At 41.6% G+C, this 25,254-nt stretch overlaps 1 protein-coding gene across 12 annotated transcripts in view; it reads left to right on the plus strand.

The window, feature by feature from the left end:
- The window catches only part of PDE10A (phosphodiesterase 10A), a 656,074-nt gene extending 642,856 nt beyond the window's left edge, over positions 1-13,218 (plus strand). For all 12 annotated transcript variants that reach the window (XM_074397164.1, XM_074397168.1, XM_074397166.1 and 9 more), the window contains one exon: positions 2,377-13,218. In XM_074397164.1, the coding sequence (XP_074253265.1) occupies positions 2,377-2,479 (103 nt within the window). In that variant the 3' untranslated portion in view covers positions 2,480-13,218. The remainder of the gene's footprint in view (positions 1-2,376) is intronic.
- The last annotated feature ends 12,036 nt before the right edge of the window (positions 13,219-25,254 follow it).

Genomic DNA, 25,254 nt, shown 5'->3' on the forward strand with positions numbered 1-25,254 from the left:
CTGAGGGGACCTTGTCACTGGAGGTCCTCAGGTCTGGGATAGAAAGGCCTTGGCCAGGGTGTCTCATTCTGCGAAGTGACAGATGGAGTGGGTCCTGCAAGAGGAAGAGGGCCCTCCCGCCCCGGCTTCCTGACTCGGCCAGCCACAGTGTGCCCCTGCACAGTACACTAAGCATCCGTGAAGAGTGTCTAATCGTATAAAGTCTTTCAAGTATATGTGAAGTGTCTATTCTTATAAAGTCCTTCATACCCCAAAAAAGGAGGAAAATGCTTTTATGATTATTTTCGGAGGACCTGCCCAATGCTGTTTTTAAAAAGACAAGGCAGTGGTGTCTATTCAGGATGCAGTGCAGGAAGAGGCTGACGAAATCACACAGGTCCTTGTTTAATGGAAGAAGGGGGCCTTAAGTGGATAACCCCTTCCTCTTTAAGTCTTTTTTTTTTTCCTTCCAAAAAGACATTTAAGCCATCTGTTACCTTCTAGATTCATATTTCTCCCTATTCCTTCCTCCTTTTTAAGAGTGAACTCAGTTAAGAACCTTGGATAGTTTTAAAGATTTTCATTTTACTTTATGAATTCCCTCTGAGGGAGTCAAAAGGTGATAGCCAGCAGCTGTGCATGTGAGTCCTTTCCAGAATCGGCTCAGGGCCGTGTTTTAACTTCCTAGCCACAGCTCTGCCTGGGCCGGGTGGAGTGTGGGCACTGGGAGAGCGGAGGACAGACGCTGGCCAGAGAGTTTTACACAAAACCGGAAACTTCATACACTCTTAATTTCTGCTCTTGAAACTTTTTTTTAACTTTTTTCAAGGAAAACAAACAAGACCAATAAGCAATATTAAAAAGGTTATATATATATAGTATTGAAGAGATGGTTCTCCCTCCTCCCTGCTTCTGTGGAGATGGTTGTAACATCCCACCTTGTTTTGTTGAGGCTTAATTGACCTTAATCCCTGGTTCATTTATTAAAGTCTTAACTTACTACAAAGGCCTAAGTCATAACAGGAAATATGGGGTGTGAGGCCAGATGATACTTGAGAGAATTCTGCTATAAAAGTGTGTGCAGAATTAAAGAGAAAGTGGAATATCAGTGTAAATTCCAAGATGTTTAAAAAACCTAGGCAATCTTCAAAAGTCCTTTCTGTCGAGAAATCCTGTGTGTTTTACGCCAGATATTTGGAAGCCAGGGCATGAGTGCTGACTGTGCGTGCCCAGCACTGCAGGGAGCTGTGAAGGCGCCTTCCCAGTGGAGCTCTGAGAACGGTGTCCACTGTGTGGTCCGCTCGGCCGCACTCCTGCTGCGGTACGCTTGGCTGGACCACAGGATCTCTTCACGGCCATTGGAATCTTATTAACACTTAAAAAGTTTACGATGTATCATTGGTGTTCAAGGAAACATACCAAAATTAGTGTATGGCTTTTTCCAATGTATCAGAAAGTTTCTAGGGTCTGGAAAAATGCTATTTGATGATTGATAGGTTACAAAGGCTAAACGGGCCATACTTTTCAATTATATTTTAGGGTTTTGTCTTTCTGAATGTGGCTTAGCCTGTTTGCTAAAATAAATTTGAGAGAATTTTGAAACTGTGCCTCATAGGAGTTTTGTGTTTGCCAATGCCAAGATTCCCTTGTGACTTTACACGGGAAAGTGGCTAACAGCCCTGCTGGGGTAGCCTTGTGGAGTCAGATGGGTGTGCGGTGGTTGTGATCAGGCAGTTACAGATGACAGTGCCCATGGCACTTGAACTACAGACACCGCAAGAGAAAGAGGAGAGGACTGGAGACGTGAGGCTGCCTCGGGCGAGGCGGTAGCAGAGCACAGGCACAGTTTTACTGTCACAAGAAAATTTCAAAAGTTTGTGCCAGGTGTAACTTAGGATGACTTTATATATGGCACAGCGTTCAGAATAAGAACCAGTGTAAGGTGAGGAGGTTAGAGCCCTCCAGGGAGACACACTCTCGGCACTTCTCAGTAGGAAGGGCCATGTTGTCACCGAGTATTCCTCCTGCTGTGGCATCTCCTCCTTTCCAGGACCCTGCAGACTCCTCAGAAGTACACCCTAGGGCGCTTTCCCTGCCCAAAGTCATCCTTCTTACTAAGAAAGGACATGCGCTCAGCCTTAGCATTGCTACTACCCTTGCGGGCCAGAGCAGATGAGCCAAGATGCCCCTGACCCCCTGCTGCCGCTGAGCCTCTTTCCTGGGCAGCCGTCACAAGAGCCCACCTGGCCATGTCACACTAGTGACCATCAGCCATCGGAGGGCCTCACAAAATGCCGCTGTGCAGAGCTATGGCACAGAACCGTTTGGTTAGTTTTCAAGACAAAGTCCAGAACTCCTTTAATAAGCTTCATCTGAAATTGCATCTTTGATCCCTAGGGATAATCTCAGTCAGTGGGAGAAGGTGATTCGAGGGGAGGAGACTGCAACTTGGATTTCATCCCCCTCCGTGGCTCAGAAGGCAGCTGCATGTGAAGACTGAGCCCTGATCACCCACAGATCCTCATCTTGCTTCTTTGACATTTTTTCCTTTTCTTGGGGGGGTGGGGGGAACCTACACCTGGGAACTGGGGTGCAGACCTCTTCCAGAAGGTAACATCAAGTAAATAAGTCAAGCAAAGGACTTCCTGCCAGTCTCTTCTGTGAGGCATCATAGACACTGAACAACCAGGACCACCCCACGTTCAGAAATCAGCTGGCCAAGTGACTCCATTTGACTTGCAAACCAGCCTTTTCTAATAGGCTGATATTGCTGAGGCCTTAATGGAAATGGACAAAAATTCTTCAGAAGGGGTACTTTTCCATTGTATCTTTCTAATAAGGATTGAAAATGGTACTATTATGGTATTGTACTTGGGCTTTGACATCAATGTTGCTTTGATGTGTTTGGTTATAAATAGGAATTTTTACACATTACTATCATGAATGTTCATGTGTGACCTACTTGTAATTAACTTGAGTTGTAGTCCACAGCCTCAGGACAAATGTCACTGAGGTTACAGAGTAAGCAGCGATGAGAAAACATCAAATTCTTATTTCAGAGCTTCATGAATTTAGACAGACTAAACATATTCTTTTAAGTTCAAACTAAAGGGCTGAGATGAATAAATTTAAAACTAAAAGAAGTAGACCTTAAGAGATGAGGTATACGTTACAACAAATCTCAGAACTTCAAGTATCAGTTCAAAAGATGACAGTTTTTAAATTTTTTTTTCATTGATATCTTGGCAATTTTACCGAACCCTTATCATAGAGAACAAAATAAAAGCAAGGCATTGTAAATTTTTTTAACAGACAACTCTTACGGATATAAAGTGTAAATTTTTCATAATGATTTCTTTATATTTTCACTTTGTGTCATTGCAGAATTTTAGACTCGTATTCACAATGAAAGGTTTATTCGTAACATTGTTTAATTAAAGTACCATCCATTTCTTTTTTAAACATCAAACCATAAAATGTGTCTTTTGTGATTTTACTTTGACCTGCTGCATTCACCTCTCATTTATCCCTTTCCACATGCTGCATGGTCATATTTCATGGGCTTTCTGTCCATAGCACAGAAACAGAAGCAGGAAGTAGTTCAGTCATGTTGGGCCTTCTTTCCATTCTCTTTACTCTTCTCGCAGATCAAATCACTCCATAGAAACCTGTGGTTTTTTCTATACGGCTTTTTGGTTGACTAGTATTACTATACAATGTAAGTGTTTTGAACAATACAAAAGTAATACTCTGCACCCCTTCCTACAGAGATTATAAGGTAGTCACTTCTGGTGCATATTAATACTTTAAAGATTTTTAGCACAATGGCACAGTAACCTCCAGCCCTGTTCTAACCTGAAGGAATCAGACAGAGACTCCCTCAGGAAGTGACAGGCCAATCATAACAGATAACTTATTCACTTTTCACGTGGCAGGAAACTGGAATATCACTTTTAATAAAATAAAATGGAAAAAATCCTTCTACATATTTAATACCGTAGACATTTTGTTAAGATGAGCCTGGTTTGTGCAAAATTAAATCAGAGGCTTCTACAACATGGTTTATTTACGTTGTAGCAGAGTTGGCTCTACAAAAGCACTGTTCTTATTTTAAAATTAACACTATGTGTTCAGTTTTCTTCTGGGCTACTGAAAGTTGCCATCTTCCCTACATGGAGCTCCATTTGCTATTTTAATTATACACTATGACATAAAATGTAATAAATAAAGAAAGAGAAATACCACTGTGGCTAGATGTGTACACACACATATATATGTGGAAGGATGTAATATATGTAGAACACACACATAGATGTATATAGGATGCACACTCATGTATGTAGACATATACATATGTGTATATATGATACACACATGGAAGAGAGACAGAAGAAAAGAGAGGAAGAGAGAAGCAAAAATGTCGGAAAAAAATATAAATTAGCCCGTTTTTCCATTCCTTAAAAACGATGACTTTGCTTGATGGAAAATACGTATTACTTGATAGTTGACAAGAAAGTGTCATTTTTTGTTAGTGTATTCATATTGAATTTGAACAAGTTACATATTTTTCTGCATACAAATTTATGAAGCTGGATTCTACCAAATACAACTTAATTCACAAAAGTTAATTTAGTCATCTAATTTAATTTGGGAAAGGATATGTTATTTAATATTGTTTACAAAAATTTTAAAAGAATATATGAATTCTGTTTTTTAATATAGAAAATAATTATGGAGTTAGGACTCTCATGGCTACTTTTACATTTTTAGGTTGATTATTACAGAAAATTCTCTTAATTTATTATAGGCAAGTGTATTATGTAATCTCTATTTTGAGCATTTTCCCAAAGGAATGTGATTGGATTTACTGGTTGGTTAATTTCTTGTGAAATATCATCATAATAGAAGCACAGCTTGAACGAAAGACTGTATTTTGATATAAACTGTCAGTATTGCTTTTACCATGTGTAAGATTTACTTAGTAACCACAGATGTACGTAAAATAAAGGGACCCAGGATGCAGTAATATTTAGTTAATAATTTGTTTTGAAAAACATGCAGTTAGGAATATTTTTGTATTTTGTCAGATACGTTTAGCAGACAAACATCTTAGTTCTAGTTCTTGTCTTCCCCAGATCGTTTCTTAAAAGAAAAATATGACACCAGAAGCCAAGAGATAGTTTTTACTAACAACAGTTTTGATGAGTTCTTATTAAGATCATATTGTGTATTGTGCCAAATTTTCCACCCAGTGTAAATTTAGTAACCAGCTATGAGGATATGCAGGATATTCAATTTGCAGAAATTTATATTGGCTATGTTGATTTGTAATAAACAAGTTTTATAGTCATAGGCAACTATTCCATTATCTTTTGGACATAGCAAATATGTTTCTTAGCTAGAAATGTCCTTGGAAACATAAATGCCTGCCAATAACATGAAATATTGAATTCAGGCAATGTGAATTAATTAATTAGAAAAGGGTCAAAGGAAATGCCATGGATGTGGAAACTAATTCTTTAAAACAGCCCTATTACTAGGGCAGGGACTCTGATCCATTTCCCACCTGTGCTTCTCTCTAAGAGGTGTATGAAAAACCCATCTTGCAAAATAGACCAAAATATTAGACACAGTTGTTCCCATTCCTGAGTCTTCAATGGAAGGAAGGTACAGATGTTTACAGGGGTGCCCCACATGACTTGTTCTCACCACAACAAAAGCAATGAATTGGAAACTAGATTTGTTCAGTATAGGTTTCCTCTTTTTTGGCATGCTTTTTAGATTTATTTTCATTTTGTAAAATCTCAGTTAATTTTTCTTTACTGATATATTCATGTATATGAGACATGTTTGTACAGGATATAAATAGATGCATAAATCCTTAGATACCTGGGTTTTTTTTTTTAATAGGTTTAGGTTTGGGTATTGTGTTTCTGATCTTTTCACTCAAAATTAAGGTTTGAGCTTTAATAGGACTAAATTATTCACCATGCCTTGGCCTGTGCCTTTATTTTAAATACTGCAATTTTACTACTTCATTTTTGTGTTTATTATTTTGCTTTTCTTGCTTAACTCTAATTGAAAACATTTATAGCCACTCATCTACAGTTCATTTTATCAAGTTGGATGAATAGGACCATTCTTTCTTCATCAGATTTCTATCCTTTATTTGACTTCATTGACAAATACCCTGGTGACTATAACCAACGAACTGTTCACGTTCAGTCTTTTCTGCAAGAACTTCAAAGAACTGTGACATTGGTTATGATGTGATTTTGGGGGGTTTCCGATACCTAAGCATGATTTAGATTTTTAAAATCACTTCTCTCTACATATTTCAAGCATATGTTTGCTTTCTACACTTCGCAGATTTTATTTAGGGTTTAATTCTTTAAAGACTATATTCACTTAATCATTGTAGTGGATCTCTTCTATTGCAAGTATTACTCTGATTTTTAAATTACCATAAAATGTAAATGAGCTGAGTATGTCATCTGTTACAACTTCCCCATGCTTTCAGCGCATGGCTGTGAGATTTTTACATGTGCATAAGTATTTCGCCAATACACGTATTGCTGACTTCTTTAGCCATTTATATTATGTTTAAATTAGTAATATCTAATGCAATGCACACTTTTTTTGGTCTTTTTTTCAATGGAATAGTTTGGTTGTCTGAAGCATTGGATGCATTTTCTATGATAAAAATGGCAAGAAAAATAAGAAGGTGTCAGCAGTGTGCTGGTTCTAAATTAAGAAGACAGAACAAAGAGAAAGACATTAATGTTACCCAAGAAACACATTTTACATCCAAAGAAGCAATGCTGTCCTCATTTGATGTTTCTCTTCTCAACCCAGCAATGGAGAGCAGGGCTTGCGAAGCCATGGAGAGCCCGCCTGCTCCTTCCTGCCAGTGGGAGAAAAGTAACCAATGGCACGGAGAGCCAGGCATGGCCCTGTGGGCAAAGGATAATGTCACCTCAGGACCAAGGTGGAAACTTACAGCTGAATCCAGTTTGCTAAGTAGGGAAGTCAGTTTACACATTTCAATTTTCATCTGATATTTTTGGGGTACTGCATATTTGTGAAAGTTTAAGTAGAAAGGTTTTGTTTCTATTGCAAGTTCTAAAAGTATTATCTAATACTCTAGCCCAACTGAAATTTTATATCATGGGCATTACAGCCTTCATCTTTTTCTTTAGTCACCTTAATACCCAGTCCTATGCTGTATCACAAATAGCCTATATAGTGACATATAGGAATATTATTTTCCATATGATCTGTTGTATGGTGTATATGCTATGTGTTTATTTCGTGTGCAAGTTGAGAGTGCAATAGACTTACCCAGAGAAGGTGTTTGTATACAAGGCCCCTACCTATTTGAAATCACATGCTTGCCCAACACACTGTGAAATAGTTACCAAAATTTGTACAAATGCAGCACCGTCATTTTTTCTGAGAAGACAAAGTGGCTTTCTTTACATGAACATATGAACAAGAGAGATCCTAGGTCTATACGTAGCTAAGGCATCTAAGAGTTTGTTATTGGTAAACTTGCTGACCAAAAACGATTGGAGAGTAATACAGGTTACACACCATCAAAAATACAGTGCTCATAAAGAACTGACTTGTAAAGTCAATGAATCTGTGTCCAGAATTTTAATAGGCTCTCTATTGGAAGGAGAAAGAATTTCAAGTTAACAGTATCTAACTTTATCATAGTTGATAAGTTAGTAGATTTTAAAAAGTGATTTTGTATGTATGACAAAAACCTTTGTAAAATGCACAAGTGCAATAATTTAAAGAGGTCTTAACTTTGCATTTATAAATTATAAATATTGTACATGTGTGTAATTTTTTCATGTATTCATTTGCAGTCTTTGTATTTAAAACATTTACTGTTATGTTTGTATAATAGAACAGTAATCATTTATTATAATCTAGGCAAGTTGTAAATAAATTCATAATTCAAACAGCCAGTATATATGCATATATGAGTGTTATATTGCAAAATCTTTGTTTTACTTACATGGTTAGAGCAACAAGAATTCTTTTGTTGATATGTAATTATACACATAACATATATATATGTATGATACATGAAATATATTTAGAAATGTTCATAATTTTAATGGATATCCTTTGGTGTGAATAATTGAATACAGAGTTTTTAAAATATCATCTTTCACGTATATCATTTGCTCATTTTTGGGGACGATAACAGACATTTCACAAAAGATCATTTGAAAACACTCCAGGCCTTGTTTGCCTAGAAAGCACCAAGTGTATGTTGAATTAGTGTGTTTCTTTTGCTTCACTCATTTTCTATTAGACAGCACAAGACAACATCAAATGTTAAAAGTTGTACGATGATTTACTAACTCGAAGTCCATTCTGTAAGTTTAAAGGTTCAGATACTGTGTAGGGAGTCCCTGGTGCTGCAGTGATGGCTTCAGATTATGGAGGCAGCAGCACGGAGTGCCAACCCACAGGCTTCCCAGGGAGCTTCCCTGGCCCTCGGAGTCTTTCTAGCAACAATGCAAATGCACACTCACTAAAAGCACACCCTCGTGAAAAGAGAAGTGCTAGGCAAAACACAGTGGTGCATGTGTGTTTATGTGTACGTGTTTGGATTCTTTCTGCTGTGGGAAGGAACACATTCAGGGCTGCAACTTCACATACTGTGTACACAGTGATAAGTATACTCATGGTTTTATCTTTAAAACTCTGGATAGGCCAGATGCAATGCCCCTCATGCCTGTAATGCCAGCACCTTGGGAGGCCGAGGTGGGCGGATCACGAGGTCAAGAGATTGAGACCATCCTGGCCAACATGGTGAAACCCGATCTCTACCAAAAATACAAAAAGTAGCTGGGCGTAGTGGTGCACGCCTGTAGTCCCAGCTATTTGGGAGGCTGAGGCAGGAGAATCGCTTGAACCCAAGAGGTAGATGTTGCAGTGAGCTGAGATGGTGCCACTGCATTCCAGCCTGGTGACAGAGTGAGATTCTGTCTCAAACACACACACACACACACACACACACACACACACACACACGGTAAAGAAATTATGTTTTTATTTCGACTATCTCTGCTTGCCATCAGATGAGTAGGCAAATGATAAATACGTAAGATTAAAAAGTTAAATTTTATCCTTGGATCCTCTCTAACCTTAAACATATTAGAGGTAAATGTGAGAGGTTTTTGTTTGTTTTTTAAGAGAGCTTAAATATATGAATGTCCACAGCCTTGTGAATTAGAAGGAAAAGGAAATCTCCAATACCAAACTCTTAATAATGGAATGCCTTCTGATGCATAGCACTGTACATACGGTAGACAGGATTTTTATAAATATTAGTTCCCTGTGAAACAATAAAATCCTGTGCTAAAAAATAAATTTCCTGAGCTAATATATTCATAAAATTAGTAATTCAAGTTGCAGATTGGCCCTCTATAAAGCTGATCCGAATCTGAATCCTCATCATAACTATGCATACCTTTGATTTTTCCATCAACTGTAATGCAACAGTGTTGAGGAGAGTAACATTTCTCCATCACATGCATTTCCTAATGCAAGAAAAATCCCCAGAAGCAACACTTACCAAACAGAAGCCCACAATTGATGCCATTCTCATAAGAGAAACTAAGCTTGATGAGACAAACCAAATGGAAGCATGCCCCTGTGTGTCTACAGCTTTCTCCTCTCCCTCATCCTTCACCCACTATCGACGACGCCTTCCATGGCAGAGCTAGACGTTTCCTCGATGGTGAAGAGCAACAGATTGTGACTAGAAAATCAGGAATTTATTTGAAATAACAACTTCCAAATTCTTAGCTGGCAATTGTATATATTCAGATAATGTCTAGCTTTTTTGTGATGTCTATGTCACTAATTAGAACTCTTGCTCAAAAGGATGACCTCGGAGCATGGTAAGTAGTCATTAAAAAGAAAGTAGATTCAAACATTTTAACATGCAGAATGACTAGGGTACACGGACATACTCGTATGTATATTCATATACATTAAGAAAACATTTACCTGCTTTACTTTGCATTATCTAAAAAAAGCCAAGTATGAGACCACCCTGTTTCCTAAGTCTGCTGCGTAACTGGATTATGCTTATGAAATCAGAAATGTTAGGGGCTGGACTCAGAAGTCACGGGCACAGCCTCCCATCAGCCAATGCAAAATTCCTTACTTACCATTTCTAATAGATGCTCATTCAACAAACCATTCCTGAACTGGATAACATTCTACCATGATTCAACCCAGGCCACTGGTTGACAGCTCTAGTTGCCAGGAAGTTCTGTCCAAAGTTGGGCTCAAACCTGTTGCTTTATGATTTCTATTCCAACACACTGTTCTGAGCTTGCAGCCACACAGGGAAGTCTACTTCCTTTGCACCTGACAATCTTCCAGTTAATTGAAGAAGGCTGTCCTGCGTCCTCATGCTCAACCTCATCTTTTTAAATTGCTATAAAATGCAAGTTGGCTAAGGCACCTGTGATATTCTTGACATGTTCCCCTGAGAAAACTGCCAGAAGCCTTCTACTGGGTCCTTCCTTACTACAAAACAGCACATTGCTAAAGTGCCTCAGCTGGGACTCGGGTGACCGCCTACCTCCCATGGCCTGTGGCTCAATCCTGGAAAAGTCACACCATTCCTTGAGCATCCCATGTCCTTTAGAGTATGTCACATACAATTCTCATGGGAGATACGTGACCTCCTGCCTCCCATGACCTGTGGCTCAATCCTGGGGAATTCACAACATTTCTTGAGCTGTGAGGTGTACCCCACCCAGGTGATAATAGAGGTTAACATCTGTTAAGCACTTACTATTTGCAGACCCTCTTGAGTTCTACTCATCCCAGCTCAATCTCACAACAGTTCTATGAATTGTATGTATTGGTGTCTCTCTTTAAAAAAAAAAAAAAAAAAAAGAAAGGCTGAGAGGTTCAGTGGCTGGTAAATGAGGGTTTAGGGGTATGTACCCGAGCCCAGTGAGGTTCTGAGACTGTGTGTGTCAGCTCCCTGCTGTCCTGAAATGTGTCTTGCTTCAGTGCCTGTTTGTAAAGGTTGCATCTTGACTAAAGTAAGGCACGTAAAACATCCGTTATCAAGCATGGAGTTCCTCGTGAGCAATGCTCCTCTTCTCTCCTTGCCAGGGTAACTGCCAGCACAGGAAGAGACAAACAGCATTCCGCTTTTCCTTCTCAAAATACGATTTGCAAATGCACAGTAGCCGAAGTATTGGGAGAAGTTTTCATGAGCATTTACAAGCTAACAATGTGGCTTAAGATGTTTTTAGGAGCCCCCAGCAGCGAGGGTTGCCTGAACTGAGGAAGGAAGAAGTGTGAGAAAGAAGGCAATTCACAACAGGCTGTCTTAAAAAAGAGGCGCAGCCCTGTTCTCACCCAAAGTGTGAACTATGGGGACAGAAGAGCAAGGCAGAAAACACCCAGAGCAGGTGCACAGTCTCTAACCTAGAGGGTCCTTGTCCCTGCATTTGTTCTACAGCCATTGGTTTGATGTATTCAGGAGACCCATCTCATGTGCAAAGACACACATAGGTTCAAAATAAAGGGACGGAGGAAGATTTACCAAGCAAATGGAGAAGAGAAAAAGCAGGGGTTGCAATCATAGTCTCTGGTGAAACAGACTTTATACCAATAAAGATCAAAAGAGACAAAGAAGGGCATTACATAATAGTAAAGGGATCAATGCAACAAGAAGAGCTAACTATTCTAAATATGTATGCACCCGTTATAGGAGTACCCAGATATATAAAGTAAGTTCTTAATGACTTACAAGGAGAATTAGACTCTCACACAATAATAGTGAGAGACTTTTAACACTCCACTCTCAATATTAGACAGATCAACAAGATAGAAAATTAACAAGAATATCCAGGAGTTGAACTCAGATCTGGACCAAGTGGACCTAGTAGACATCTACAGAACTCTCCACCTCAAATCCACAGAATATACATCCTTCTCAGCACCACATTGCACCTGCTCTAAAATTGACCACATTATTGGAAGTAAATCACTCCTCAGCAAATGCAAAAGAATGGAAATCATAACAAAGAGTCTCTCAGATCATAGTGCAATCAAACCAGAAATCAGGATTAAGTAACTCACTTAAAATTGCACTACATGGAAACTGAAAAACCTGCTCCTGAATGAAATAATGAAATGAAGGCAGAAATAAAGATGTTCTTCGAAACCAATGAGAATGAAGACATAATGTACTGGAACCTCTGGGATACATTTAAAGCAGTGTCTAGAGAGAAATTTATAGCAATAAATGCCCACATAAGTGAGGAAAGATATAAAATGGACACCCTAACATCACAATTAAAACAACTAGAGGAGCAAGATCAAACAAATTCCAAAGCTAGCAGAATAAAAATAAAATCAGAGTAGAACTGAAGGAGATAGAGACGCAATAAGCCTTCAAAAAATCAATAAATCCAGGAGCTGTTTTTTTGAAAAGATCAACAAAATAGACTACTAACCAGACAAATAAAAAAGAAAAAAGAGAAGAATCGAATAGATGCAATAAAAAGTGATAAAGGGGATATCACCATCATTTCCACAGAAAACACAAACTCCATCAGAGATTACCAACATCTCTATGCACATAAACAAGTAAATCTAGAAGAAATGGATAAATTCCTGGACACTTACACCCTCCCAAGACTAACCCAGGAAGAAGTTGAATCCCCGAATATACCAAAAACAAGGTCTGAAGTTGAGACAGCAATTAATAGCCTACCAACCAAAAAAAAGTCCAGGTACACATATGTGTACAGCCAAATTCTACCACAGATAAAAAGAGGAGCTGGTACCCTTCCTTCTGAAACTATTTCATACTATACAGAAAAAGGGAATCATCCCTAACTCGTTTTATGAGAGCAATATCATCCTGATACCAAAACCTGGCAGAGATGCAACTGAAAAAGAAAATTTCTGGCCAATATCCATGATGAACATTGAGGGAAAATCGTTAATAAAATACTGGCAAACCAAATCCAGCAGCACATCAAAATGCTGATCCATAATGATGAAGTCAGCTTCAACCCAGGGAAGCAAGGATGGTTCAACATATGCAAATCTATAAACATAATCCATCACATAAACAGAACCAAAGACAAAAACCACATGATTATCTCAATAGATGCAGAGAAGCCTTCAACAAACTTCAACAGCCCTTTATGCTAAAAACTCTCAATAAACTAGGTATCAGTGGAATGTATCTAAAAATAATAAAAGCTATTTATGAGAAAGCAACAGCCAATATCATACTGAATGGGCAAAAACTGGGAGCATTCCCTTTGAAAACTGGCACAAGACAAGGGTACCCTCTCTCACCACTCTTATTCAACATAGTATTGGAAGTTCTGGCCAGAACAATCAGGCCAGGACGAAAAATAAAGTGTATTCAGTTAGGAAAAGAAGAAGTCAAATTGTCTCTATTTGCAGATTACATGATTGTATGTTTAGAACACCCCATCATCTCAGTCCAAAATCTCCTTAAGCTGATAAGCAACTGAAGCAAAGTTTCAGGATACAAAATCAATGTGCAAAAATCATAAGCATTTCTACACACTAATAACAGACAAACAGAGAGCCAAATCATGAGTGAACTCCCATTCACAATTGCAACAAAGAGAGTAAAATACCTAGGAATACAAATAACAAGGGATGTGAAGGGCCTCTTCAAGGAGAACTATAAACCACTGCTCAAGGAAATAAGAGAGCACACAAAAAGATGGAAAAACATTTCATGCTCATGGTAAGGAAGAATCAATATCATGAAAATGGGCATACTGCCCAAAGTAATTTATAGATTCAGTGCTATCCTCATCAAGCTCCCATTGACCTTCTTCGCAGAACTGGAAGAAAACAGTTTAAACTTCGTATGGAACCAGAAAAGAGCATGCATGGCAAAGACAATCCTAAGGGAAAAAAAAAAAAAGCTGGAGGCATCACACTACCTGACTTCAAACTATACTACACGGCTACAGTAACCACAACAGCATGGTACCAAAACAGAGATACAGACCAGTGGAACAGAACAGCGGCCTTGGAAGCAATGCCACACATCTACAACCATCTGATCTTTGACAAACCTGACCAAAAAAAAGCAAAGGGGAAAGGATTTCTTATTTAATAAATGGTATTGGGAAAACTGGCTAGCCATATGCAGAAAGATGAAACTGGACATCCTTACATCTTATACAAAAATTAACTCCAGATCAATTAAAGATTTAAACATAAGATCTAACATCATAAAAACCCTAGAAGAAAACCTCGGCAAAAACCATTCAGGACACAGGCATAGACAAGGCTTCATGACTAAAACATCAAAAGCAATGACAACAAAAGCCAAAATAGACAAATGGGATCTAATTAAACTTAAGAGCTTCTGCACAGCAAAGGAAACTATCATTAGGGTGAACTGTCAACCAACAGAATAGGAAAAAATTTTGCAATCTATGCATCTGACAAAGGGCTAATATCCAGAATCTACAAAGAAGTTAAACAAATTTGCAAGAAAAAAACGACCCAATCAAAAAGTGGGCAAAGGATATGAACAGACATTTTTCAAAAGAAGACATTTATGCAGCCAACAAATATATGAAAGAAAGCTCATCATCACTGATCATCAGAGAAATGTAAATCAAAACAACATTGAGATACCATCTCACACCAGTTAGAATGGCGATCATCAAAAAATCTGGAGACAACAGATGCTGAAGAGGATGTGGAGAAATAGGAACACTTTTACACTGTTGGTGGGAGTGTAAATTAGTTCAACCATTATGGAAGACTGTGGAGATTCCTCAAGATCTAGAAATAGAAATACCATTTGACCCTGCAATACCGCTACTGGGTATATACCCAAAGGATTATAAATCATTCTATTATAAAGACACATGCACATGTATGTTCATTGTGGCACTGTTTACAATAGCAAAGACTTGGAACCAACCCAAATACCTATCAATGATAGACTGGATAAAGAAAACGTGGCACATATACACCATGGAATACTATGCAGCCATAAAAAAGGATGATTTCATGTCCTTTGCAGGGACATGGATGAAGCTGGAAACCATTATTCTCAGCAGACTGACACAAGAACAGAAAACCAAACACCACATGTTCTTACTGATAAGTGGGTGTTAAACAGTGAGAATACATGAACACAGGGAGGGGAACATCACACACTGGGTCCTGTTGGGGGAGTGGGGGAACCAGGGGAGGGATAACAGCAGGTGGGGAAATTGGGGAGGGATAACTTTAGGAGAAATACCTAATGTAGATGACAGGGGGATGGATGCAGCACACCACCATGGCATGTGTATAACTATGTAACGATCCTTCACGATCATCACATGTACCCCAGAACTTAAAGTATAATAATAATAATAAATGAATAAAAATAAATAAATAAATAAAAGTAGTTAATTTTTACACTTGCATTCGAGACCAGTGACTTCTTTATTTGCTATACCGGTGTAGCCAATTCTGACTCTCCTATTCAGTCACTTTGGAAAACAGTTTTTAACATTTCCCCAAAATGTTAAAAATCCAGTTTCCACATAACCCAGCTATTCCACTTTTTGGTATATACACAAGATAAGTAAAAACATATGTCCACATATCCACACTAAAACCTCAGCAAGGATGTTCATGCAGCGTTACTCATGTAACAAATGGAAGGGAGCTAAGTGACCATCAGCTGAGTAAATGGACACTCCAAAGTGGCCCAGCTACATAATGGAATATGATTTATAAAACCCTGAATAATGGATACATGCCACGACATGGATGAATGTTGAAAACATTCTGTTCAGTGAAAGATGCCAGTCATGGAAGCCCACATTTATGTAAAATGTCCAGAATAAGAAAATTCGTAGAGACAGAATGGTCACCGAATGGTTCCCAGGGCTGGGACTGGGGTTGGGACTGCACCTGGGTAGGGTTTTTCCTGGGGTGGTGAGAATGTCCTAATATTAGAGAGTGGTGATGGCTACACATCTCTGTGAATAGTTCAGAAACCACAAACTGTACACTTTTAAAAGGCGAATTTTGTGGTATGTTGAATACATTCTCAGTGAACCTATGAAGAATAGTTACTGTAATTGTTTTTATTACATTGAAAAAAAAAGAAAATCCATGTCTATAATAATGTTCAAAATAAAAAGAAATAGATTCAAGGTGGTTTTAGAGGTGACTCCTACGCCAAATCCTTACTTCAAAAGCAGTAATTGTGGAATAAAATATTTCCCCATTTAGGAAATTATGTACTAAATTGATGGGGGAAAACTGTTTTTCAGAATGACATCTCAACAATATGGAAAAAATTATAGTCATCAGTGTGGAAGAAGTGGCCATTTGCAAACTTCCTTGGCTTAAGGATTCAGGCAAGGAGCATGAATGGGGGTGGCAGGTGCTCGGAGAACTGGGGAGTTTCAGGCATTCCAGGGTCTCTCTGCAGCATCCCCACTAATTGCAAAGGGGAAAGCTTAGGATCCTGTAACAGGACATGGCAGCCGCCCACCCACCCAGAGGTGAGCTGATCTAATTTTGTATCACTGATATGTTACCAGTGCAGAAAGTCCAGGTTCTTGGTGTTTGAACAAAGAATTGGACAAAATGCACAAAGCAAGGAAAGAATGAGGCAACAAAAGCAGAGATTTATTGAAAATGGAAGAACACTCCACAGGGTGGGAGCGAGCTTGAGCATAGGGCTCAAGAGCCCCATTACAGAATTGTTTTGGGTTTAAATACCCTGTAGAGTTTTCTGTTGGTTACCTGGTGTACACCCTATGTAAATGAAGAGGATGAAGTAAAGGTACAGAGCCATGTACTTGGTGTACGCCCTATGGAGACGGTATTTCCCATCAGAGTTGACGCAGGTGAACCAGCCTTATGTTCTCTGCCTCCAGACCTTATTCTCCTGCCTCAACAGTGGGAATCACAGATCGCCACCTGTGAAGCCTTAGCAAACTACTCAACCTAATTATAAACAATTGAGCCTCGGACCAAACTTCCATTTTATTGATTGATATAGAATCGACCAATATAATTTCAACCACAGCACAGAATGAAATAATCAGACAAATACCGAAAGCAGACAGGATATAAGACAACCAGCCTGGTCTTTTAAAAATGTCAATATAATTTTTTTTAAGTGTGACTTTAAGGTGAAAAGAGCAGGACTCTGTGACTACCATGAAAACCAGCCATCATGCACTGTAGTTGGGTGCATTGTATATATAAAGAAAGTTGTTAAAAAGAGGATAGTCTGAATAAAGAAAATGTGGCCCATATACACCATGGAATACTATGCAGCCATAGAAAAGAATTAGTTCACATCCTTTGCAGGGACATGGATGAAGCTGGAAACCATCATCCTCAGCAAATTACCACAGCAACGGAAAAACAAACACCACATGTTCTCACTTATAAGTGGGAGTTGAATAACGAGAACCCATGAACACAGGGAGGGGAACATCACACACCAGGGCCTGTCGGGGATGAGGGGCAAGGGGAAGGACAGCATTCGAACAGACACCTAATGCATGAGGTGCTTAAAACCTAGATGATGGGTTGATGGGTGCAGCAAACCACCATGGCACATGTATACCTATGTAACAAACCTGCATGTTCTACACATGTATCCCAGAACTTAAAGTAAAATTTAAAAATAAATAAATTTAAAAATGTAATAACCAAACATATGGATTCTTATTTGAAAATGCAGCTATATAAACGGTCATTTTGTGGAAAATCAGGGAAATGTGACTATTTGCTGGGTATTAGCAGACAGCTGGTCATGACTTGATTTTCTTAAGTAACAATGGTCTGTGGTTTTGAAGAAGAATGTTTTTATTTTAGTAGACATGCTCAGTGTTGAATTATTTAGGGGTAAAGACTCATAACTTTACTACTGTCTCAAATATTTCAGCACAAAAGGGGGACAGAGAGACAGACAAGCAAGTTGGAGTATTAATTTTGTCACCTAGGTGGCAGGTATATGGTCCCTCATTCTGCTGTTCTTGTTTGGAAGAATAGTACGTGGGGTGTGTTGTGGGCATGTGCCGTATTCTACAGTATAGGTGGAGAAAAAAATGTTAAATTCACTTTCAGATCTCAAATCTGGTGACCCTCTTTTTGCTTGGTGGTGGGAGTTTTTATCCCACTCATCTCCAGCGATGTCCTTCCATTCCTGGGAGGCTCAGGTTTGTTCCAAGCGTTCAAGGAAGTCCCCTCTGCATTCCTGAGGAGCTGCGCCCGGCCCGGGTCCTGATGGCAGCCCCCCGTGGAGGGCGGGCCAGCACAGCACCACACTGGGGCAGGGGTCCCCATCCACTGTCCACGTGCGTGTCCTCTTTCGGGGCTGGACTCCCCTCCCTTCCTCCCCTTCTCAAAGGTCACCGTCTCTCCTTCTCCCCCAGTGTAAATCCTGAACCTTCTGAATGACATTGTCTCCAAAACAAACACCAAGGACACGAAAGGAAAATCATTCCAAATGCCTGCTTTCTGCCTCTGTCATAAACACCTCTGGGATTCAGAAAAGACAAGGGAAGTCCAGACTGGACAAAGCAAAAATTACAATGGCTTTAAATTGTCCTGCGCCACCACCCCCCAAAACGCCAAATGTCAGTGCCATTGTGTTTCAGGGAAAAGTTGATGGAGAGAATAAAGCAAGGTCAGCATGTCTCCAGGCATGCCCCCCAATCAGTTCTGTGCCTCTGGGGGACAGAAAAAGGCTTGTGGTTAGATAAATTTGAGGAATGCTAGAAAGAAAGAATTGATGGGAACCTTCCAAGTGGTGAGTGTGATCTTTTCAGCACCGTGGGGCCGTCAGTGGAGGCTACTCTGGGTGATGGCACCACGTTGAGAAGAGAGCAAATGGGCACAGAGAGAGAAAGGAAGCACCCACAGTCTCCCAGCACCCAGTCTCGCCTGCCAGCCCTGAGGGCAGCCAGTAACCAGGACCCCATGTCCCCTTCCTGACACCTGACAGCTCACATTTCCTTACTTTAAGAATGTAAACAGTCATTCAAGTTTTTTACTTATTTGGACAACATCTGGCTTTATTTTTATTAAGGTAGCAATGTTCCTCCAACCTGGGTTCTACACACAGAACATCCTTCTATCTGCCGGACTGCTGGGAAAATACCTGGAGAAATGCAAGCCATGGCCACCCATCCACCCTGGAAGGGGAAGGTCTCTGCTCTCAAGGATGAGGAAAAACCCGCAGCCTCGCTTGAAAAACGCTCACAAAAATGGGAAGGAACAGACAGCTCCCGGGGAGGCTTCATCCCCTCCTTTCCAGCCCTTGTAGTCAGGAACCAACAGGCCTCCCATTCTTTCTTTTTCAGAAATGTGAGCAACCATTTGTTACCAATGGAGAGTTGGGCAATATGAAACAAGGATCAGAAATAGCAAATAATCAGCAACTCCAAATATTTAGAAAAGCAGTTGGTAGGAGTCACGTCTTCTTTCCCCACAGATGGAGGTTTAATTGGAAAATTAGACTCTGCAGCAAAACCATGCTGGGGTCCCGCGTTTGTGCCGCGAGCTCGTGGAGGTCACCCTGTGTTTGCACTGGGTCAACTCCACGACCGGGGAGATTCAAAGGGCTTAATATTGGGGCCTCTGGCTTCCGCCCAGCCGGGCTGGACAGGGCCGCGTGCCCCGCGTGCAGCATCTCCACATCATCCCCCGCGGCCACGTGGGCCTTGCTGTTAGGTGTGAGTTTCTCAGAACCACATTAACCTCAGGATGCCTGAAAAACGTCGAGGCCACTGAACTGCCACTTCTGCTTCGGTTCTGCCTCCCCCAGCAACCGTGGATTTCTTTCCTCCTTGTCTATAGCTAGATTCCCCTGGAGCAAGTCACACACATCTTTTATTTAGTTACTTAGTTTTAAATTTACATACGTATGTGTGTATGTATTGAGACAGGGTCTTACTCTGTCACCCAGAGTGCAGTGAACTGGTGTGATCTCGTCTCACTGCAACCTCCCAGGCTCAAGCCAACTTCCTGCCTCAGCCACCCAAGCAGTTGGGAACCACAGACCCACACCACCGCGCCTGGTTAATTTTTTTGTATTTTTGCTAGGGGTTTTGCCATGTTGCCCAGACTGGTTTTGAACTCCTGAGCTCAAGTGATTCTCCCGGCTTGACCTCCCAAAATCCTGGGGCTATAGGCGTGAGCCACAGAACCCAGCCCACACACACCTTTTAGACATGTACCAGGTCATGAAATCAAATGTCCCCTATTTCTCAGACTTTCAACATTTTTCACTCCATCGACCCCATTCCTTCCACATGCTCAAATCTCTCTAATTATAAACAAATCAGGCCAATGAAACACAAGCAATAGAAAACAATGATTAGAACCCTCTCCCCCATCCCTAGCCAAGGCTCTACCTCCAGTGTCGGGCCACACACGAGTTTTGGAAAAGGGATCAGGTCTGCACCACACTCTCTAGCTTGATGCCAAGAATTCTCTCCTCTGGCTCTTTGTCAGCTCGTCTGCAAGGCGATGAGGGCCACACTCTAAATCCCCAGAACTGGTGAAGACATGAGGTCACAGGGCAGAGAGAACGTCGGGCTGCAGAGGAGACCAGGGGTGCTGATCAGCTGACCTTAAAATGGGAAGACGAGCCTGCACTCTCCGGGCCAGTGCAGTGCCATCACAGGGTTCCTTGTACAGAGAACAGGTCAGACACGGTGGCTCACGCCTGCAATCCCAGCACTTTGGGAAGCGGAGGTGGGCAGACCACCTGAGTTCAGGAGTTCAAGACCAGCCCAGACAACATTGTGAAACCCCGTGTCTATTAAAAATACAAAAATTAGCAAGGTATGGTAGTGATGAGCACCTATAATCCCAGCTACTTGGTAGGCTGAGGCCGGAGAATCACTTGAACCCAGGAGGTGGAGGTTGCAGTGAGCGGAGCGGAGATGGCGCCACTATGCTCCAGCCTGGGGGACAGAGTAAGACCCATATCTCAAAAAATTGAAAAAAAAAAAAAAAAAAAAAAAAAAGGCAGAGAACAGAGAGGCAGGAAGGTGTCTGTGGTGTGAGAAAGCCTTGCCCAGCCTCACTGGCTTTGCAGAAGAGGGAAGGGCCCGGGAGCCAGGATGCCTCTAGATGCTGAAAAACTCGGTGATTCCACCCCAGGTACTCAAGCTCTGTGTTCACCCACAGGTTCAAACACACAGGAAGTGACCCAAGGACCAGCAGTGGGATTTAATAGCAAAAAAATGGAAACAGCGTGTATGTCCATCAGTGCTCTCTGGATGGAATAAATCACAGTAGACCCATACAATGGAACACTCCCCAGCCATGTAAAAAGTCAAGTGCTTTTTATGTACTGGAACAGAATGATTTCCAAGATACGTTTTTGGCCAAGTGCAGTGACTCATGCCTGTAATCCCCACACTCTGGGAGGCAAAAGTGGGCAGATCACCTGAGGTTAGGAGTTCAAGACCAGCCTGCTCAACATGGTGAAAACCCATCTCTACTAAACATACAAAAATTAGCCCCTGGCGTGGTGGCATGCACCTGTTATCCCAGCTACTTGGGAGGCTGAGGCAGGAGAATCATTTGAACCCAGGTGTTGGAAATTGCAGTGAGCTGAGATAGTGCCATTTCACTCCAGCCTGTGCAAGAATGAAACTCCCTCTCAAAAAAAAAAAAAAAAAAAAGATATGTTTTCAAGAAAAAAAGAAAAGGCAGAGGGAGTGGGAGTGGCCCACGGTCATTGCAGAGGAGAAAGGACGGAGAGATGGTGGGAAGTGAATTTTCTGGTCTACACCGGCTGTCTGAGAGAAGTTGTATAAGCATATGCTCAGATGGGTGGTCTCTGAAGAGAGTGGCCAGAGGGTGTGGGATGTGCTGGGGGCATTTTCATTACTCACCTACCTCTCACTTAATGAGGGAATCAGGATGTCTCCTGCCCTGACCCAAGATGCCCAAATCATTTTCACACTTGAAAAAATAATGGAGGTTTTGGAAACAGGTGTAAATGAGTGATAAACAGCATGTTGCAGACCAAGAAATGCAGTTTTTATGTACAAATGTCATTGAATGAAGGTTTGTTTTACTTTCCAAAGGAGGAAAGGGGCTTATTGGGTAGGCGGTGAGTGGGGACGGGATGTTAGGGAGCCCCTCAAGAGGTGTGTTCTTTCTGTACCATTTCTTCATGGATTTTTCAAACTTTCAGAGGAATTATAGTTATTTTGCTCTCAAATACCACTCAAAAATAAAGCTATATTACAGAAAATTACTGTTAGGGCAAAATACAGGTTTCACAGGAGAAGCTTTGGGAAAAGTAGAAATAGCCCATCTGTGCCACAGATAACAGTGCCGTAGGAGACCCCTTACAGAGAACGCAGGTGGGGCAAGGGCTTCGAGCTTCCTCCTCCTTGGTGGGCAGGCCAGGCTTCCTTCCTTGTGACAGGCTTTGATCTGGATCTGGTGTGTCGAATACCTGCCTTAGACAGGTGTGGCGTAAACACAAAAGTCTTGTTTTTATGTGTTTTTGAGATGAGAAATGAGCATGTTAGTTTTCTGATAGAAATGTTCCTGTAGAAAAGCAAGGATGAATGATGCAAGAGAGAGAGAAAGAGAGAGAGGAGAGGAAGAGAGAGAGGAAGAGAGGGAGAGAGAGAGAGAGAGAGAGAGAGAGAGAGAGAGAGAGATAACTGTCAGTGACTCTTGATGACTCTTCAGCCACCTTCAGGGACCAATTGAATCTCCCTCCTGACTCTGCTCCTGCCCATCCCAGGATTCTCATCCCACCCCCAGCCCCACATCGTCCTGCCAGGCCAGCATTTGGTTTGCTGTATATCTAAAATTTCTTAAAAGCGTCATTCAGTTTCTCCAGAGCTCAGGAAGCACTAAGATGTTTTAAAAGTTACTGCAAGTTGGTTCATTTCTGCGTGGCAGATTCCAATAGCTGAAGAGCAGTAAGTGGAATCACTTATTTGTGACCTCTTCCCTTTTGGAACCTATCAGTTCTTCTGGCTGATGCTCCCCCAACCCCTGTAATTGATAAGGACTCCCGCTCACCCATCCTGCTCCCTTAGAACAGGTGGTCTCCCTGGCAGCCTCCGCAGCCCATGAGATGAGCATCCTTTACTCCTCCCTCTGTCTCTCCATCCCTTCTCCGCTGCTGCTCACATCACACTGCATTTTACTCCCCAGCTGTCTCCTCTCCATTCCCTAAAGTAGAGAATTAATTATGCATTTCTGCAGTCTTAGCAAAGAAACAATATTAAACAATGCTTTTTTATTTTTAATTTTCTTTTCTCCAGAATGAGGGGTAGGATGAAAGGACGGGTGGACGCATGGATTAGTTGGGATCGTAGAATGGTGGTCTCGCCCTTGGGTTGCATTCAGTGGCCCAGTGTTCTAGGATGTGTTCAAGTGCTATCTAGAGTGGATAAGCAAAACAGCAGCCATAGTCACTGAAACATCTGCAGGAGCAATTTGCCTGCTGAGCAGTTCCTGGCCATTTCTACATGGAAGTCTGGCCTCAGGGAAGAGCCAGTGTGCTTCTGGCACATCAATTCATTACACTGATAACGTCGTGATTAAGTGTGTTTCTGCCGCAAATGCTTTGATGAAATATTTGCCAACAGGAGAGCCACAAGTGGGCTTTTAAGGCCTGATACTGATTTGGTCATTGGCTTTCTGATCTTGGTAGCGTATAAGGAAGGAGTGGATGAATACTGTTAACTACACTTGTATTCTGCCGTGAGGGGCGACTTGGGAGAAACTGAAGTCCTGAAAAAAAACTATTTTCTTTTGATCTAAACCAGTAGTCTGCAATTCCAAGTAAAATGAGTCAAGTTCATGTCTGTGCCAAGGAGCAGGAGTGAGAGTAGCGGAAGCTGAACCCCAGAGGTGAGCAGCTCTCGCAGGGGGCTCTCTCCTCATCACTGACTCTCCCAGGGCCTGCAGAGGGGCCCTCTGTGCCTCCTGCCCACCTGGGAAAGAAAAGTGGAGAACACCTATTGTCAGCTTTCTGCCTGTCTGCGCACTGTGGAGACCATGGGCTATTCTAGAACTTACAAAACGGAGTAATTTACTAAGGGATTCTGAGTATAGAGATTGTTTCTTCATCCCTAGTAGCTGCTTGTCTAGGAACCTGGACTGCTGCCCTGTGAGCTACTCCATAAGGGACTGAAGCTGAGGGGCACACAGCGTTTCCTCTCTGGTGCCCACACTGAGACATCCTCAGGCAACCAGGGCACCTTCATGTCGACCTTTCTGTCATGGTGAAGATGCCCAACTACCATGCACATTGCAGAGAGACATGCAGTAAGCCCTGCGGTTACCTTTCCACAGGTGGAATTTCAATGCACCTGGTGATGAAGCCTCCTGAGCAGGTGAGGGTCCTGGCAACTTCTTGGTTTCCAGAAGGTTCACGTTTCAAGTATCTGCCCAATGTTAGGTTTTGAAGGGAAGGCAGGGGTTAAAGGAAGGCAGATTATTGGCCGCTCTATAGCCACTCAGATTCTCTGTCCAGCATAAGACCTGCAGAGATAGGAGACCAGGTCACTGCCAGTGCCCTCTGCTGCTTACAGGCTGGGGCAATTAAAGGTCTGGGCGGGGTGCATAGCCTGCTGCCCAGGAAGATGTTGATGAGATGATTTGTCCCTGTTTTGGGTGGGATGTGATAGGGTGTTCCTTGGATCTTTGCCCAGCAGGATATGATGGGGATGTCCCTCAGCTGGGGCTTTGCCTGGCGGGGTATGATAAAAACAGCAGGTGGTGGGCAGAATGTTTCTCCTGGCCTGAAGCCCCGTGGAATGTTTCACTTTGACCAGGGCCTGCAGAAGGGTACCGGGCTTACAGAATGGTGCAGTTTGAACTAATAGGCGGCATCAACAGGAAGGAAGCAACGAAAGACGCTGTGTGCCCTGCCTCACTCACAGAACCGTATAATTCCATCCTCACAGCCCGTAATGCCTACGTGACTGTCTTTCTCATTTCAGGGCTGAAAATAGTGAGGGTTGGTGTCAAAGTCCCTTCTAAGAGCCAGGAGGATTGCCCTTCCACTGCCCTCTTTCTGACTGCAGGACATATAAACAGAACTACAGTTTTCAAACATAGGGGTCCGAGCTTTTCCCTCCCTTGACACATGGGATGGCCTAAGGAGAGAGGGTGGACTTTGCAGTCACACAGACGTGCAGTTACACATCTGCAAATTCCACTCCCTGCTAACTGACCTTGGGCAAA

The sequence above is a fragment of the Saimiri boliviensis genome, chromosome 4, assembly GCF_048565385.1.
Source record: "Saimiri boliviensis isolate mSaiBol1 chromosome 4, mSaiBol1.pri, whole genome shotgun sequence".
Classification (NCBI taxonomy): domain Eukaryota; kingdom Metazoa; phylum Chordata; class Mammalia; order Primates; family Cebidae; genus Saimiri; species Saimiri boliviensis.